Here is a 17,941-nt window from a genome sequence, read left to right as displayed (position 1 = left end):
TTGTGTGTCATTGTGGTTTTACCGTGGCTCTGTTATTCACATCTTCCATCTGAGAAGGTCCAAGAGCAGAATCGCTACTGCTCCGTACTAGTAGAGGTGTGCCTGAAACATAATCACAAAAAAGTATTAACATTTTTTTTTTATATACATGTTACCCTGGACCACAAAACCAGCCATAAGGGTCACATTTTTGAAATTGAGATGTATATCACCTGAAAACTGAAAGCTTTCCATTGATAAATATTAGGCCATGATACAAGTATTTGAAAATCTGGAATATGAGGATGCAAAAAACAAAACAAAAAATATAAATATTAAAAAAATTCACCTTTAATTTACTAGTAGGAAATATATACGTGGTGGGTAATTTACAAAATATCTATGGAATATGAACTTATCTCAATCTCCTAGAGATTTTAGCATAAAATAATTTGTGTATGTATTGCCACAAATATACCTGTGTGACTTCTGACTGGTTTTGTGGTTCAGGTTCACATATACAACTATATATTTGTATGTTTTAGTAACATTATATGCAGGGAAATGTAGGCTAGTTTTTTATAATAATGTATTGTTATATACAGTAGCTTTACTATGGTTCAAATTTTGTTTTGTTTGTTTTTTGCAACAAACTGACAATTTTATTCAGCAAGGATACAATCAATTGATCAAAAGTGACAGATTAAAGATTAAAGACTTAAACTGATGTTCTTTTCAACTTTCTATTAATCAAAAATCGATTTAATTTTCCATCCGTCTTAGTACACAATGTAACTGTACACATCTAGATGGAGCCATTTACCTCCAGTCTTTGTGCTAAGCTAGGCTAGCGGTGCAGAGTTATGACACACATGGAGATAAGAATGGAATGTATGGATTTATCTAACTCTGGGGGATACGGTGAATAAGCTAAAGTCCCCAAAATTAAATATTCTCCATTGTATATTCTGTGTCTCCCAGTAATACATCAGACATCACATTATGAACATCAAATGTTGTGAAGTTTTTCATAATTGTCTCCACTTCAGCCCAGTATACCGTGGTTTATGACTGGACATAAGCGTTCGTTGTCTTATCAGCTACATTCCTCTGGCTCAGAAGTAAAAGCTGACTCTGAACCCTGAGTTAAACACAGTTTACATCTCACTTATTCACACTTCAGTGGAGTAGGGGCACGTCAAGCACCCTGCGAGAGTGAGGGAGGGAAAAAACTGACAGCGTTTCAAGAAGGTTTAAGGGAATATTTTGTTCTTTTTCTGCACAGCAAACAGCGGCTGTCTGGGTGTCAGAGGCTCTGACACGACGCTTTGTAAATTCCAGTCTGCTGCATCCCTCAAGCACACCGCATACATTTTCAGACCTGTTGCCTTCCATCAATAGCTTAAAATGCCTTTAAGTGTGCAGGTGGGCAACAGCTCTCACCACACAAGACCTTAGATGACTCTCTGCTGATACTGCTACTGAATAAAATGTGAGATAAAAATACAGAAAATTGGTTACCGCATTCCTAAAATATAAAGAAAGCTATTTATCTTCACCTAAATGTATACTCTGAAAATAAATCTGTATTTTTTTAATTATAATTTACATACACAACAGTTCAAAAGTTTGGGGTCGATATGCTTTTTTAATGTTTTTTGAAAGAAGCTTCTTCTGCTCACCAAGCTGCCTTTATTTGATTCAAAATAGTCTACAGAAGAAGAACAGAAAACAAACAGTAATATTGAGAACTATTATTGCAATAGCTTTATTTCTATTTAAATACATTACATTTTGAAGTGTCATTTATGACGGCGCTGAATTTTCAGCATCATTACGCCAGTCTTCAGTATCACATGGTCCATCAGAAATCATTCTAATATGATGATTTGGTGTTCAAGAAACATTTCTACACTGTAAACATTTTTTGGAGGGTTTTTGTTGGTTTAACTTAAAAAAGTAAGTAACCTGGTTGCCTTAAAATTTTGAGTTTATTGAAATTAAAAATTTGAGTTTATACAATGAAGGAAATTTGTTTAATAAATAGAAACTCAAAATATTATTGTATCTGAAACACATAACGCACACAATTACCCAATATGCTTACAAAATATTTTAATAAAGGTTGTTGAATCTCAAAAAATGTTCATTGCATTAACTCAAAATTTTAAGGCAACCAGGTAACTTTTTTTCTAAATTATTTTTACAGTGTAAACTATTACCAAAGAAAACAATTAATATTAATTAATAGTTTGTGGAAAATACTATTTTATACTATACTAAACACTATTTTCAGGATTCTTTGATAAATATATAGTTCAAGTTAAGATAAGATAAGAAAAGTTATACTAGAACATCAATTATTTGAAAGAGAAATCTTTTATAACATTATAAATGTCTTTACTGACACTTTTAAATGTAATGCATCCTTGATGAATAATCTTACTGATCCCAAACTTTTAAACTTTTATATTAAATCAATCATATCATATCATTAACATACATTATCATATCATATCTCATTTCATATAAATGTATAATTAAAACATTATAAATGTTTAAGACATAATTGGAAATGGTTTTATATTTACGACTGATACAACAGCCAATATTTGTAGTATATGATATAACTGTTAACTAATATGACATGTATTACAAGGAGAGGGTGAAATATGAAGACATTACCCATGTCCCCACTTTTCAAACTGCTTATAAATCATACAGAATTAGTTTTTCTGAGAAAGTAAACATGTTTCCTGTGATGGGTAGGTTTAGGGGCAGTGATAGTATAGGGAGATAGAAAATACGGTTTTTATAGCATAAAAACCATTACGCCTAGGAATGTCCCCACATTTCACAAAAACAAACGTGTGTGAGTGTGTCTGCGTGTGTGAGTGTGTGTGCGTGTGTGTGTGCGTGTGCGTGTGCGTGTGCGTGTTCAATGAAAGCAGCACATTAATATAGAACTAATTAAATTGACTGGAAGCACCTTAGCATTAAACCATTTTAATGCACACCTTCCAGCCAATCAGAATCGAATATTTAGACAGACCATAGAATAATGTAATGTAATATATGTATTATATTATTTATTATATATCATGCAAATTATATTATAAACCTTTATAATATACTATACATATTAATGTATACTGTGAAAAATAAAACTATTATAACCCTTAAATTCATACCTCATCTTTAGTAAACCCAGGACGTCACGCACTACCCTCCTCCACTCATCAATAAAAAAAAATAATAATAATTGTATAGGGTCACTAACGACCCGAAGTGGAACTGGAAGGTGTACAATAGCAGAGATTAGCACAGATAATTCCAAGTTAGCTAAAATACCATTCCGTATTAATGCGCTGTTTTCATTATGAAGCGTGCGCGTACACACACGCACACGTAACTCGCATACAGAGATTGCGCTGCTGATTCAGGAGCATTCACGGAAACTAGTTATCAACGCCAGTTATCAAACTAGTTATCAGAGAGACGCTGAACAGACGCAGTCACGCAATTATCTCTCTCTCTCTCTCTTATAATTAAAATATGCTATAATCCATTCATTCAAATAAACGTATTACTTTATACACTACTTACTTTATCTCTGTGTCTCATTCAAAGCGTCCACAATGCTAGATCTAACTAGCTGGAACATACGAAAATAACCATCAATGTTACCCTTCCAGTCAAATATTGTGCTGCAAACATCAATAACAGCTTTTTTCAAGTTCAGCTTTTTTTCAAGTTGTCAATGTTATGTCAGTTGTCAAAAGAGCTGACCTCTTGTAACCAAGTAGCTCCCTTTTAGGTACTAAATCATCATCATCGGAGGCTGACATGCTGCCCGTCTCACTCAGACAGGTGTTGCTGTGCGTGCTAGGGAATGTAAATGCGCCATACGTCATTGCGTCGCTATATCATTGATATCGCGATATGACACTTTTTTTATCATATAAAAATTTAACCTGTATTATCGTGGACGATATGATATGGCACAACCCTAGTAACAAAGTAAATATATTTATTTTATGCACAACAATAATTTAATCTTTGATGACAAAATAAGTGCAATTCCCCTTTATAATGTCTGATACACAATGATGAAGTGACGTTTCACTCATAGTTGCCGCAGGCAGAAAACAAAACAATAGGAAGTAGCATCAGCAAAACTTGAAATAGCTCAGCAATTTACTGCAGAGCAAGTACTGAATGCAATCAGATATTAGTGTCGCTGTCACTTGATGGTGGATCTGGTGAAGAAGCTGTCAGCGATCAAAATATTGATTTTGGAGATTTTGAAAATGATAGTTTCGAGAATATGTTTGAGAGTATGAATATGAGTCAGATGTTGAATGTACTTAGAAATGAGCTCTGACGACGACAGTGATGATGGTATAAAACATCTGGTCAAACTTTACTTGTGTCTGTAGAAAAGCGTAATTGTGTATTTAATTGTGTGTTGCTTGGTTTAGCACGCATAACTGATAAAAAGAAAAAGACTTTCCTAGCAGGGGGTCAGTAGTGTGCCCAGCCTAACTCATCTTTGGGTCTTCATTCAAACCTGAACATTCTCACAAGCCCACAACTCGCTCTCAACTGCCTACTAAAGCTCAGGATATACTGGGATAAAAGCCCCCAGGGCTACCCCTCCTCAGTCTTGCTTTCAACTGAACTATAAGGAGACACCGATCTCTTCAAGACCTCCAGCTGTTCAGAGAGACAGCCAGTGTGCTGCTCCTCTCCATTCAGTCAATTACTTCAAACGACAAGCCCAACAGAGGAGCATGACTTCATCCAGTTGAATGACCCTAATATATAACGGCTCATGGACATGACTACAAATAAACAAGTTTTTAAAGCACCATATAAAATGAAAAAAGGACATTGTGTTAACCACTGGACTGTGCTCTGATCCATGATCTGTTCAATGCTCTATATAACAGACGAACCAATATAGAAATCAATGATGCAACATCCAACAGACTGTGGCAGGTTTATTTATTCCAGTTTTCTCCCAAATAATTAGTCATTTAAGAGATTTTCCACCAAAGTCATTTAAGAGACTCACCAAAGTTTGAGTTTGCTTTAAACTGTAAAAATGTATCTAAAAAAATAATGTGTAATCTGTTATAATATTATATATATATATATATATATATATATATATATATATATATATATATATATATATATATATATATATATATATATATATATATATATATTTCATATATAGATATTTTCATTCAACTATTGGCAGGTCTTTAAATCTATGTTGGCAACTTGCTGGTCTTAGACAAGCAATTGTTGTTGCCCAGCGATCTAGGCAGTCTTCAAGGCCATTTCCAAAAAATTCCACAAAAATTCTACAGTAATGAAGATTATTTACAGGTGGAAAACATTCAACACAGTTGCTAATCTTCCAATGAGTGGACGTCCCAGCAAATTTGGACATACGAGACCAAAGTCGAGATGTTTGCCCATATTGCACATCACATCACCACACCAAAAACAGCATATCAGTACAAACAACTCACACCAACTGTCAAGCATTGTGGTGGAGGGGAGATGATGTGGACTTGTTTTTCTGCAGTCACAGGACCTGGGCATCTTGCCGTCATTGAGTCGACCATTAACTCCTCTGTATACCAAAGTATTCTAGAGTCAAATGTGACGCCATCTGTCCAACAGCTAAAGCTAGGCCGAAACTGGGCAATGCAATGAGTCAATGATCCCACCAGAGAACACCAGCAAATCTTCTACAGAATGGGTGAAAAAGACACGAATGAAGCTGTTGAACTGGCCCAGTCAAAGTCAAGACCTCATACCGATTGAAATAGTGTGGAAAGACCTTAAGAGAGCTGTGCATAAAACAGAAGCCCACAAACCTCAATATACTGAGTGGCCCAAAATTCACAATGATGTTAGAGAATGATAAAGTCATACAGAAAACTATTCAAATTTACTAACTCAAGTTATTAATGCTAAAGGTGGTTCTGAAAGCAATCAAATCATAGGGTGTACTTAGTTTGTCACACATGGCTTAATTTTTGTTAAATAAATAATGGCACAGTGTATTATGACGTTGTTCATCTGCGGTTGTATTTTTCCCTTATTTTAAGACCTGCTAAAGACAAGATGATTTTTATTGTCTTGATACATAAAACTATTGAATTTAAAAGTGTTTGTTGTTGTTTTTTTCACGTGACTAAAAATGTAATTCGGATAGGCCGTCAAAGCAACAATATGTGTTTTGAAGAATTAGATGGTGTAATTACAATATCTACCAGCAGACCCCATGGTGAGCAGCCCGGCTCCGTACTCTTTTGTTCCTATATAACTTCCTGTATTATAAGATTATTTCCTTTCTTTTCATTCTCTTGTAGAATGAATAAAGTTCTTCCTCAAGCAGGAATTAAATTCAGATGGCAATGACCCAAAGAGACAGTGAAAAGGAACTGAACCGTGGCTGTGAATTTATGAAACAGTCACCCTGAGTTTCTCTCATCATCAGACAGAAAAAAACAGAAAGGAGAGAGAAAAAGAAAAAGATACAGGCAGACAGAACTGTAAGGATCTCCACTGGCGGTCGAAAGGGCCTTCCTGTGGGGCTTGTCTCTGTGAGACAGTCTGCAGATCTCTGCTATAAGCCCAGTCAAATCAAAACTCTTCAATACAGAGCAATGACACCCTGAACAAATGAGTCACAATAAGAATGACAATAAAACAGAATTAGAACAACTATTTACGGTAACCACTATAAATAAAAATATTCAAAGCCTGAGTATCATCCATAAACACCTTTATAAAGAAGCTTAGGTCAACATCAAATGTGAAGAGTGACATGCAAGTTATTTATTTATTTATTTGTAAAATGTAAAAATACTCTCTCCTATCCAAACTCGATGTGCAGAAACAAATATACGGAATTCAATGATTGGTTTGATTGAGAAGTGTAAACATTTCAGGACCATGCTTTGTTTGCTTTTTAAAAAACGCTTAAACAACGCTGTAACCTGCACTATTTTGTCCTCTAAATTCAAGTTAATTATGGTCAAAGTGTCTATGGTCAAAACATTTTTTTTTTTTTATTATAATTTTTCCTACTGTCACTGGTTTGTCAGGCAGGAAGGCAAAGACGGGTAAATACAAATCTCAAACAAAGTTTAGTGAACTAGAACACTCGCGATTAATACAGGTTGGTTGTAAACAACTCTAAACATTGACGAGTCCAAACGGGTCGGGTCGGGTCTGGTGGAAATAAGTTAATTGACAAGAACAGAACAAAACTAATGAGGGTAACCATGAGGACAGATGAGTGGCGGGAAACGAAACAAAGGAACGTGACAAACGAAAACAGGAAGTCCATGAACAAAACATAACTGTGAAATTACACCCCTACTCAGAAGGCGCGGCCTTACACCATAAGATAGATCAACTACGGAGGGAGGGAGGGGGTTCAGGTGGAGGACGAGGAGTAGGAGAATGGTAAACAGTCTTTATAGAAGGACCCAGGGCGGAGCTGAAAGAGGGAGTAACCATGGATAAGGTAGGACTGATGACTCCAGGGGGCCACTGATGGAGGTGGAGCCAGTGGATGCCCTGGTCTAGCCGCTGGCCGACACACCACGGCAACGCCGAAGATCCGGCGGGGCCTGGCAATAACCTGGGCTCTGGCGGCTGATGCGGCATGGGGGCACAGCAGGGCACTGTGGAGCCGGAAATGGCCGAACCCTGAGATGGAGTAGGAGGCAGCAAGGAGCACAATTAAGCCCAGAGGACGGAGATCGCAGCCGGAAGAGTGTCCCAAGTCCTAAATTAACTTAATAAAGAAACGAAACTAAATATAACTAATTTGACATTAAAAACAAAACAGAACTATTTTAATGGCTGCTACAATGTAAAAAAAAAAAAAAAAAAAAAAAAAAAAACACGGGCTCCAGTCGGACTCGGGCCGAGAATTTTGATAAGCTGTCGGACACGGGTCGGGCTAGGGCCTCAGCGTCTCGGGCCAGGGCCGGGCTAGGGCCTAGATTTGAGGCCCGTGCAGGGCTCTACCAGACGTAGCTGTGGACAGCCAGACCCACAGCAACCACCCCATTCCAAAGGTGGATGGAAGGTGAGTGGACATAGATGAGCGGAGTTGGGAGAGGAAGGCTTGGTGAGGTTTCAGGAGTCCACTCAGGACTGGAGATGGGAGGCGGAGTCCACTCTGGACTGGAGACAGGAGGCAGAGTCCACTCTGGACTGGAGATAGGAGGCAGAGTTCACTCTGGACTGGAGACTGGAGGCGGAGTCCACATTGAACTGGGGACAGGAGGCAGAGTCCACTCTGGACTGGAGACCGGAGGCAGAGTTCACTCTGGACTGGAGACAGGAGGCGGAGTCCACTCTGGACTGGAGACAGGAGGCAGAGTCCACTCTGGACTGGAGACAGGAGGCAGAGTCCACTCTGGACTGGAGACAGGAGGCAGAGTCCACTCTGGACTGGAGACAGGAGGCGGAGTCCACACTGGACTGGAGACAGGAGGCAGAGTCCACTCTGGACTGGAGACAGGAGGCGGAGTCCACTCTGGACTGGAGACAGGAGGCAGAGTTCACTCTGGACTGGAGACAGGAGGCGGAGTCCACTCTGGACTGGAGACAGGAGGCAGAGTCCACTCTGGACTGGAGACCGGAGGCAGAGTTCACTCTGGACTGGAGACCGGAGGCAGAGTTCACTCTGGACTGGAGACAGGAGGCGGAGTCCACTCTTGACTGGAGACAGGAGGCAGAGTCCACTCTTGACTGGAGACAGGAGGCAGAGTCCACTCTGGACTGGAGACAGGAGGCGGAGTCCACTCTTGACTGGAGACAGGAGGCAGAGTCCACTCTGGACTGGAGACAGGAGGCAGAGTCCACTCTGGACTGGAGATAGGAGGCAGAGTTCACTCTGGACTGGAGACTGGAGGCGGAGTCCACATTGAACTGGGGACAGGAGGCAGAGTCCACTCTGGACTGGAGACCGGAGGCAGAGTTCACTCTGGACTGGAGACAGGAGGCGGAGTCCACTCTGGACTGGAGACAGGAGGCAGAGTCAACTCTGGACTGGAGACAGGAGGCAGAGTCCACTCTGGACTGGAGACAGGAGGCAGAGTCCACTTTTGACTGGAGACAGGAGGCAGAGTCCACTCTGGACTGGGGACAGGAGGCGGAGTCCACTTTTGACTGGAGACAGGAGGCAGAGTCCACTCTGGACTGGAGACAGGAGACAGAGTTCACTCTGGACTGGAGACAGGAGGCGGAGTCCACTCTGGACTGGAGACAGGAGGCAGAGTCCACTCTGGACTGGAGACCGGAGGCAGAGTTCACTCTGGACTGGAGACCGGAGGCAGAGTCCACTCTTGACTGGAGACAGGAGGCAGAGTCCACTTTGGACTGGAGACAGGAGGCAGAGTCCACTCTGGACTGGAGACAGGAGGCAGAGTCCACTCTGGACTGGAGACCGGAGGCAGAGTCCACTCTGGACTGGAGACAGGAGGCGGAGTCCACACTGGACTGGAGACAGGAGGCAGAGTCCACTCTGGACTGGAGACAGGAGGCAGAGTCCACTCTTGACTGGAGACAGGAGGCAGAGTCCACTCTGGACTGGAGACAGGAGGCGGAGTCCACTCTGGACTGGAGACAGGAGGCAGAGTCCACTCTGGACTGGAGACCGGAGGCAGAGTCCACTCTGGACTGGAGACAGGAGGCGGAGTCCACTCTTGACTGGAGACAGGAGGCAGAGTCCACTCTTGACTGGAGACAGGAGGCAGAGTCAACTCTGGACTGGAGACAGGAGGCGGAATCCACTCTGGACTGGAGACAGGAGGCGGAGTCCAATTTAAACTGGAGACAGGAGGCGGAGTCCACTCTGGACTGGAGACAGGAGGCAGAGTTCACTCTGGACTGGAGACAGGAGGCAGAGTCCACTCTGGACTGGAGACAGGAGCTAGTTCAGTCCAGAAGTCAATTAGCCAGAAGGCCAATGTGGGCTCAGGCTTGGGCACTGTATTACCAATTTATGAATAATAGGTGTTCATATTGTGAAGGAATACAGATGATTGCTGATTTCCATAGTTCACAGCAAAAAGTGACTACTAAATAACTACTAAATAAAGATATATTTACTTAAGAAGCAAAATTACTTAAGTTATTAAATTTTCTGGTTTTCGGTATTAACAAAACCAAAAATGTTCTTAATTTTGACACATTTTTCAGGGGGGGAAAAGACAACTTCCTGTGCAATTTTTCTTCTCGAGTTAAGTAAAGATGCATTTTACTCGAGAAGAAAAATTACACATGATGTTGTCTCACCCCCACCCCCTGAAAAATGTGTCAAAATTAAGTAAATTTTTGGCTTTGTGTTTATATATTTGTATATATATTTGTACTGGGGAAACGAGACAAAAATAAGAAAACCAAGCGTTTATGCAACCCCTCAACCCATTTAGCTATGTTCTAGATTTAAAAGAAGTTAAGCACCTTTCCATCATCATATGAACAGTGGAATCTAAATTCAGCAGACCTCCATTAAGCATCAGAGTTAAGCGGCTATGTCCTGCAATGACAAGGAACAAGAATGAACACCTTAAGCACAATTAAAAAGACTGGCCTTCCTTCCCATAGTTCCTCAGCATCCATCACTCTCAGTCATGAGCGATTAGCCTTGCGTGATGGTTTCACTGGATGTGCACAAGATTCCGTCTTTGAGAAATAAGCTAGTACTGCCATATCAGTCAGTCTCAGATCACGCTGCTCCGGTTCCTATTGGTCGGACCAGAGCCGAAGGCCATTAAAGTAGAGGGTAACGGATGGTGTGTCAAGCAACATGATGAGTGTAGATTTAGACTCACGGGATCAAGGCAGATGGAGACAAGAGGAACGTTCTGCTCTGTGGTCTAAAACTGTAGACCCGAGGGTCTTGACTCATCATTGTTTCTTTTTATCTTTATCTTTTCAATGTCAAATTAGTTACTTTTACTTATCTGCTGTGTACAAGTAGACGTAAAGTGAGGCCAAGAAAATACAGTCATTTGTGAAAAACATGTGCAACTTATAATCACGTAGACTTGCATTTATCGGAATATTTTTGCGAAGACAGTCAATGATGAACTGCCAGTTCAGAATAAAATGATCTGACGGGCCAGTGAGTATATAATGAAATGCTAAAGAGATACTGCATTCTCAACCTTAGAATGTCAAACCCTTGGGGGTTCACCAAGCCCACAGTAAATATATAGACATATGTCAAAAATATTTGTAGGGTCAAGTATTGATCCTTATTGAAAGAACACCCTGGATGCACTTAAATCTGGAGCTATTGATGAAACCCAACCATAACAAAAAAAAGAAAAAACAGAAAAAAATCAATGCTCTCTTCAATCTCATCATTCACAATGTGTTTTAGGGATAGAGGTAATGTGTATCTGTGTGTGTGTGTGTGTGTGTGTGTGTGTGTGTGTGTGTGTGTGTGTGTGTGTGTGTGTGTGTGTGTGTGTGTGTGTGTGTGTGTGTGTGTGTGTGTGTGTGTGTGTGTGTGTGTGTGTGTGTGTGTGTGTGTGTGTGTGTGTGTGTAGGGTCTAAATACTAAAAATGTAATTTTCTGTTAAAACAGGAGTTGAATAAAATAGCATACAAATTGAAATGATCAAAACTTCAATTAAGTTAATTATAGTTTATCATTCTTACTGGCACTTAAGGAATACTAGCATACTGAATACTGTGAAGTGAGCATTATACTGTATATAGGGAACCTTATTTCCATAGTAAGTGAAATAGAAAGCATTATGCAAGGAATAATTGACACTGGGTCACTGAATTAGTTGAAAAATGTACTTTAGGTATGCATTCATTTTCTAATAATCCTGGAGCCTGGAGTCAATTATTTCCGCTTATATTACTGTTACCACATCTCAAGTCATCAATCAGATGTTTTATTTCAAGACATTTGTCAAGTAGTTGTCTTTCAAAACGTCATTGTAGAGCTGGCAATGGAGGTTTGAGCCACTGATATGAGTTCTCTACTGATTAGAGAAAGAGAGATAGAGATTGAATAATTAAACGTGTGAATTACCGCAGTCTATGCATCTCTTAAGAGTTCAGCAGCAGCGTCTCTACTAATAGCGAACTGCTTCAAGAACAGTGACCTTACTACCTCGCTACTGAGAAAATGCCGTGTAGCTTGTTCAGTTGCAAAAACAATTTTATTTATAAAGTCCCAGGGCAGAGCTGACAAGAAGCTTCTTTGCGCTGGAGAAAAAAGCGGGAGAAAAAGAACATGCTTTCCATAGACGATAAAACGCAATTTAGTCGGAAAATAATGGAAATGGTTTGTCAAGTTTATTTGTTTATGTTTATTTAATTGGTCAGTGTCATTGTGGGTTTTGGTTCTTTTTCTGTTGTTTTAGGCCGACAATCTGAGAAAAGAAAAAATATGTCCAGGATCTTGGTAGGTTCCGATGTTTGGCACAGATTGTCTTAATTTTATAGATCAAATTTTAAACTTAAATCTGCCTGCAGACACACTGGGGCCGTTCCGACAATATCAAACATTATTAATATTTAGATTTTTGAATCGAGATTATATTATAATTATGATTATAATTACATAATTACTTTAACAATAGCCAGTAAGAGACAAGTCTACAAGGAGACGGAGGTAAATGAGAGAACTTTTGAAACGGCGAACGCGAAACAAGCTCCTGTATGGCTCTGATGGAAGAACGGCTTGAGGAAGTGTGGCAACAACACGACTGTCTGTAGTATAACATGTCCTTAAAAATGTACCACAAACGTATAGACAAAAGGAACAGCCGGGGAGAAATCGCCTCGGTTTTATACTTAGTGAGTCAGTGTAGAAACCTGCTAGCGCTATTAGCTAGCTTTTTTTAGCCCTTGAGGCTAACATAAGCTAGCATTCTGCTGTTAACAGATATTTAAATCAGCAGTTTATCAGCACCTTCAGTTCTTGCTGAAGAACAGACAATACCCCTTTTTTTAACATCCGTTTCCGCAGAAGATCGCGTGAGGTGCACGACTGATATTTGTTTGAGAGAAGAACATTTTTAAAGATTGTATATGTGATGCAACCAGATTTCACAATGATTCAGAATTTAAAAACTCTTGTAGTCTGCTTATAATTCCACTGCTAAAATCATTCAAACTAAATTTAGTCTGTTATTCGTGGAAAATCCCCTCGGCTGCACCTCTCAGCTTTTTGTCTGATTTAAGACAGTAGAGACATCCTGACTTCCACCAGAACTCAGATGATATACAGATGTCCTAATTTACAGTTACAACCTGTCAATAAAGACAATGTTTTGTGTGTGCACTGTTAGTCTAGTTTAACAACATTTTACAAGATTTCTGCACATCATCAGAGTGGGAGTTTACAATGAAGTCATGGAACAATTCCTAAACATGTCAGGGGTGATAAAAGTGTACAGGTTCGTCTGTGTAGAAGATAACCCCTCCGCCAGACTTCCACACACAGACCAGACGCAGATCTTAACCACACGGCCTCAGGTGACACTTGCCAGACTCCCTACAGTGGAAAGAGAACTCTGAGCTAAACCAAGAACTTCCTCTCTCCTTCATCTGACTCGTCCTAAATCACAATCAGTCGCCCTCTCTCTCCTGCCGTCTGTCTTTCATGCCGTCCTATTTCTTTCCTTCGCATCCCTGACTTTTCATCCCTCGTTCTCTCCCCCTGGCCCATCTCACGCCTGACAGCATGACAAATGCTGCGTTAGACACTCTGCTGCCATGTGGCCTGTTTCGGATTAGGCGGGAGATCGCGGCGGAGATGTTTACACTGCCCATCAGTGCCGGTACTTCAGCAGACTGCAAGGTCAGGATGGAAGAGAGAGACCTGTGCACACGGTCAATGGGGAGAGGTTGAGAGTGCCAGAGGTAATTTAAAACAGCGGCTCCTGAGGGACACATTACCCACAAGACACAAAGGTTAGAGACAGCGTCAATGAGAACAACATAGAGAAGCTAGGAAGAACTGAGTCATTGAAAAATACCAATGATGATAAGTAATGTTTAGGAGTCAAAAGTGTTTAATCTGACAGGTTGTTTCAAAGAACCAGTCAAAAATTATCATTGCTCCATTTTATTCACCATTCAGATGCAATGTTGTTGTTGTTGTTTTTATGAAATAAATACTTAAAAGCATGGTTTACCCAACCCTCGTGTCCTTTCAAACCTGTATGACTGTCTTTTGTTTCTGCAGAACACAGAAGATTAAAGTACCCAAACAGTTTTGCTGACCATATGGGAAAAAAACAGGAGTAATTCCAACAGTATTGGAATGAAATGAATGTGAGTAAATGATTTTTGAGTAAACGATCCCTTTGATTACTGGTGTTTATTGCTATATTTTCAATGAAGATACATATAGTATCAACCTAATGTTTAGACGGACTAACTCATCCTTCATTATTACCATTTTCCTCTTTTAATAATAATAGCCAAGACATTACAACCATGAAACTTTCTACATTCTATTAAAACTATGAAACTTTTATTAAACTACCTTATATTTTGGATTCCACCCTTTGTCTACTGTATATTATTGGTCTGCACACTCTTGAAATTCTCTCACCATCTTTAATTTCTATGATTATTTGGCTTTGTGAAGGCAGTGTTTTTTTTTTTTGTTGTTTTTTTTTTTGTATCAAATACAAAACCCAGGCAAAAATTTAAGTCATGCGAACCCAAAGTTTTCTTGTACATTTGGTTGAATGGTGCTTAATGAATCCAACTTCTATTTATCATCTATTTAACAGATTTACCCCCAAGGTCTGAATATTTTTTTTTCTTTAATCATTTTTATCAAAACCAAAAGATTTAATTTCGCTATATCCAAAAGATCTTTCATTTAGGTCACTTTACAATAAGCAATGGGAAATCTGTCTTTTTATTTTTACTTTTCAAAAGCATTTTGTGTGTACATTTTATTGTTTTATCATCCCATATTTTAAACTAGAACTTGTGAACAGAATATATTTATTATTTCATACAGTACGTTTTAATTTTGTCAAAATATGTAAAAATGTGTGAAAATATTGTGCAGATTTGGCACATATAAATTGTATGAACTGTCAATGCTATTAAACATAATGCATGATTTGAGATATGATGATGTGATGACACTGGTGGAAATGTTCATAAAAAAAGCAATGATTAATATCATGTTGGACATTGTTAACAGGCTAATTAAACAAACTAGTGAGAGATTGAAAAGTGTTTAGAGAGTTTATTTACTAAAAGTCCACAAGACCAAATGGGCCCATAGACAAACTAAGAACAAACAAAGAAACACCATAAGCTCTGAAATGCGCTAGTAATTATTCAACAGCCCAACAATGTCACTTCCTCTCAAAATAAGCTTTTCCAATTTTCACATGCCAGCTATTTCCAAAAGAAGAAAGCAGAGCAACTATAGTGTTTCTCTAACTTAATATTAAAAGTGAGCCCCATGAGTGATGAGAACTGTCTAAAGGCTGCTCCAGTGTGACAAACTAATTAAAGTCTTTCAACTAAAGTCTCTCTCATACTTTAACTCAAGCATTCCAATGCTAAACATTTAACGTGCTGAATGTTTAAACATGTCTGAAAGACACAACCTCTCCCTCCCAACAGCTCACGTCTCATTAGATACCACTGAAAACCACACACGTCTACACTAATAAAACAAACAACATCCCTTTCTAACAGAAAATAAGCAATGAATGAAATGATGCAGTTCATTCAAAAGACAAAAAGTAAAAACGCTTAACCCCTTCTTTTACAGCCGCCATTTTAGCAAGTGGGGCATAAATAACATAACCAAAATAAAAAGGTTGCTGCTTGATATTCATTCAGAATAGACACATAACCAACATATATTTAGAAAACCAACACAATTTTAACAGTTAAAATATGATATTAAAATATGATATTAAATATATGAAAAATTAAAATTAAATATGGCTGTGTTGTAGCACTACAGTATGTACACAGTTTCAGCTCTTCAGGTTGCATAATTCAGTGGGAAATTAATAAAAATGATATTCTGGAAGACAATATATTTTGGAAACGTGAAAATAAATATTTCTCCAAATGTGCATGCTTTTTTACTAAGACGGACACTGTCTAGTGTATCTAAATGAACATAAATAAACTACAGCAGACATGAGTGTGTTTAAAAATTACGCAGACTGCTAATAATATGGAGATATATATCATCTCAAATATTAAAACAAAAAATGTAACAAAAATTAAATATGGCTGTGTTATAGAAATACAATGAAGCAAGTCTGCTAATGCTTCATTTTAAATCTGAGGATGTTATCTCTTACTTTATTAATCATTTTCTAAAACCATGTCATGTGAATTTTTAGACAAATCTGATAAAATGCTAATAAAATGTTTTATTGGTCTGCAAACACTCATTTGCACTCTATTTTCTATGTCTGCTATGGTGAAATGCCCCTTTCATGTTTCTATTGTTATCACTCATCAAAACTTTTCACACCTCTGCCGGATTTTAACACATTAGATATGAATTAGAATAGCTCATGGCGCAGCAGGTGCATTAGAGCTACAATTAGCATCAAGCTACATAACACAATTTAAAAGATGAATATTATGATTTTACTCAAAACTCACTTTAAACCACCACCGATTGTTTCTAATAACTTCTGATTGCGCTGTTGTGTGGATTTTTGTCATATTTTAGATTTAGTTAGTTTTATGTTGTTAAAATGTTATGTAGCCTATAGCCTTTTATAAGAAGCTAATTGCTACACCTGCTTAGCATTTACAATGTAAACATCTTATATTGATATATAAATACCCCAAATCGCATGAAAAGCACACCCAAATCACATACTATCATAATCATGTGTTTATTAGCTTCTTGATTCATGTGTCGAAAAGTTTCAGCAGGTAGGAATTATGGTAATGTAATATGATTGACAGCTCTAGACCGAAAGAGTCCTCACTGAGGTCATAACTCACACAATCCCGGAGCAGAGCAGAACAGACAGCGCTATGTATGCAGGTTCAGCTCTTCAGGTTGCACAATTCAGTGGGAAATTAATAGAAAATATTATTAATTCCCAGATATTCTGGAAAACGATATATTTTGAAAACATGCAAAAATAAATAAATATTTCTCCAAATATGCATGCTTTTGGACTAAGACGGACACTGTCTAATGTATCTACATGAACATAAATAAACTACAGCAGACATGAGTGTGTTTTTATTCTATTCAAAATATCACAAGTTACCGCACTCCTGATATAAATTTAAAAAATCTGTCATAGATCAGAATTTTATAATAAATAGTGGTCAAATATCGAAGCTGGAACCTTAAATCTTCCTAATGATGCACAGTTTGTCCCCATCAGGTAACAGTGCGATGTTTTATTGTGCATTAGATGTAAACAACTATAATCTGGGGCCACCAGCGATGTGGTGCTAGTTTAGGAGTTAATATGTCTAATGTCCTGACCAGAACCAGACCTGCCGAATGAAACTTCTGCCAAACTATACTAATGAAATCATTTCAAGCACACTATGAAGTGCACAGGATGAGAGTATGTTGGGAATCTCTCTGCTAGCGAGTGTGTGTACTCACTGACAGACTCCAGATGACACTGCTGGTCTCAGTAGACCTCTGGGCATACTTATCAAAGCAGACATCACTAGTGCAAACATATGTGTGCTAAACAGCCCACAGTGCCACAACAACATCCCTTCAAATCAAATTAAAATGATCTATGATCACATACTGACTGATTTAACATGTAAACAGTCACTTCAGGCACGCCAATACCCAAAAAACAACTTCAAATGCTGGCAAAACAATATCACATTTCCCTTTACTCTAAGGACAGAGAAATACTCTTTACATGCACACAAATGCAGATGCCAACAT

The 17,941-nt window shown here is 38.7% G+C and overlaps 1 protein-coding gene across 4 annotated transcripts in view; it reads right to left on the bottom strand.

The window, feature by feature from the left end:
• The window catches only part of pard3bb (par-3 family cell polarity regulator beta b), a 460,252-nt gene that overhangs the window by 338,461 nt on the left and 103,850 nt on the right, over positions 1–17,941 (bottom strand). For all 4 annotated transcript variants that reach the window (XM_067443471.1, XM_067443470.1, XM_067443472.1 and 1 more), the window contains exon 5: positions 23–102. In XM_067443471.1, coding sequence (XP_067299572.1) covers positions 23–102 — 80 coding nt within the window. The remainder of the gene's footprint in view (positions 1–22; positions 103–17,941) is intronic.

This window comes from Pseudorasbora parva, chromosome 5, assembly GCF_024679245.1.
Source record: "Pseudorasbora parva isolate DD20220531a chromosome 5, ASM2467924v1, whole genome shotgun sequence".
In the NCBI taxonomy this organism is placed as follows: Eukaryota; Metazoa; Chordata; class Actinopteri; order Cypriniformes; family Gobionidae; genus Pseudorasbora; species Pseudorasbora parva.
This window is presented reverse-complemented; position numbering and strand designations above follow the sequence as displayed.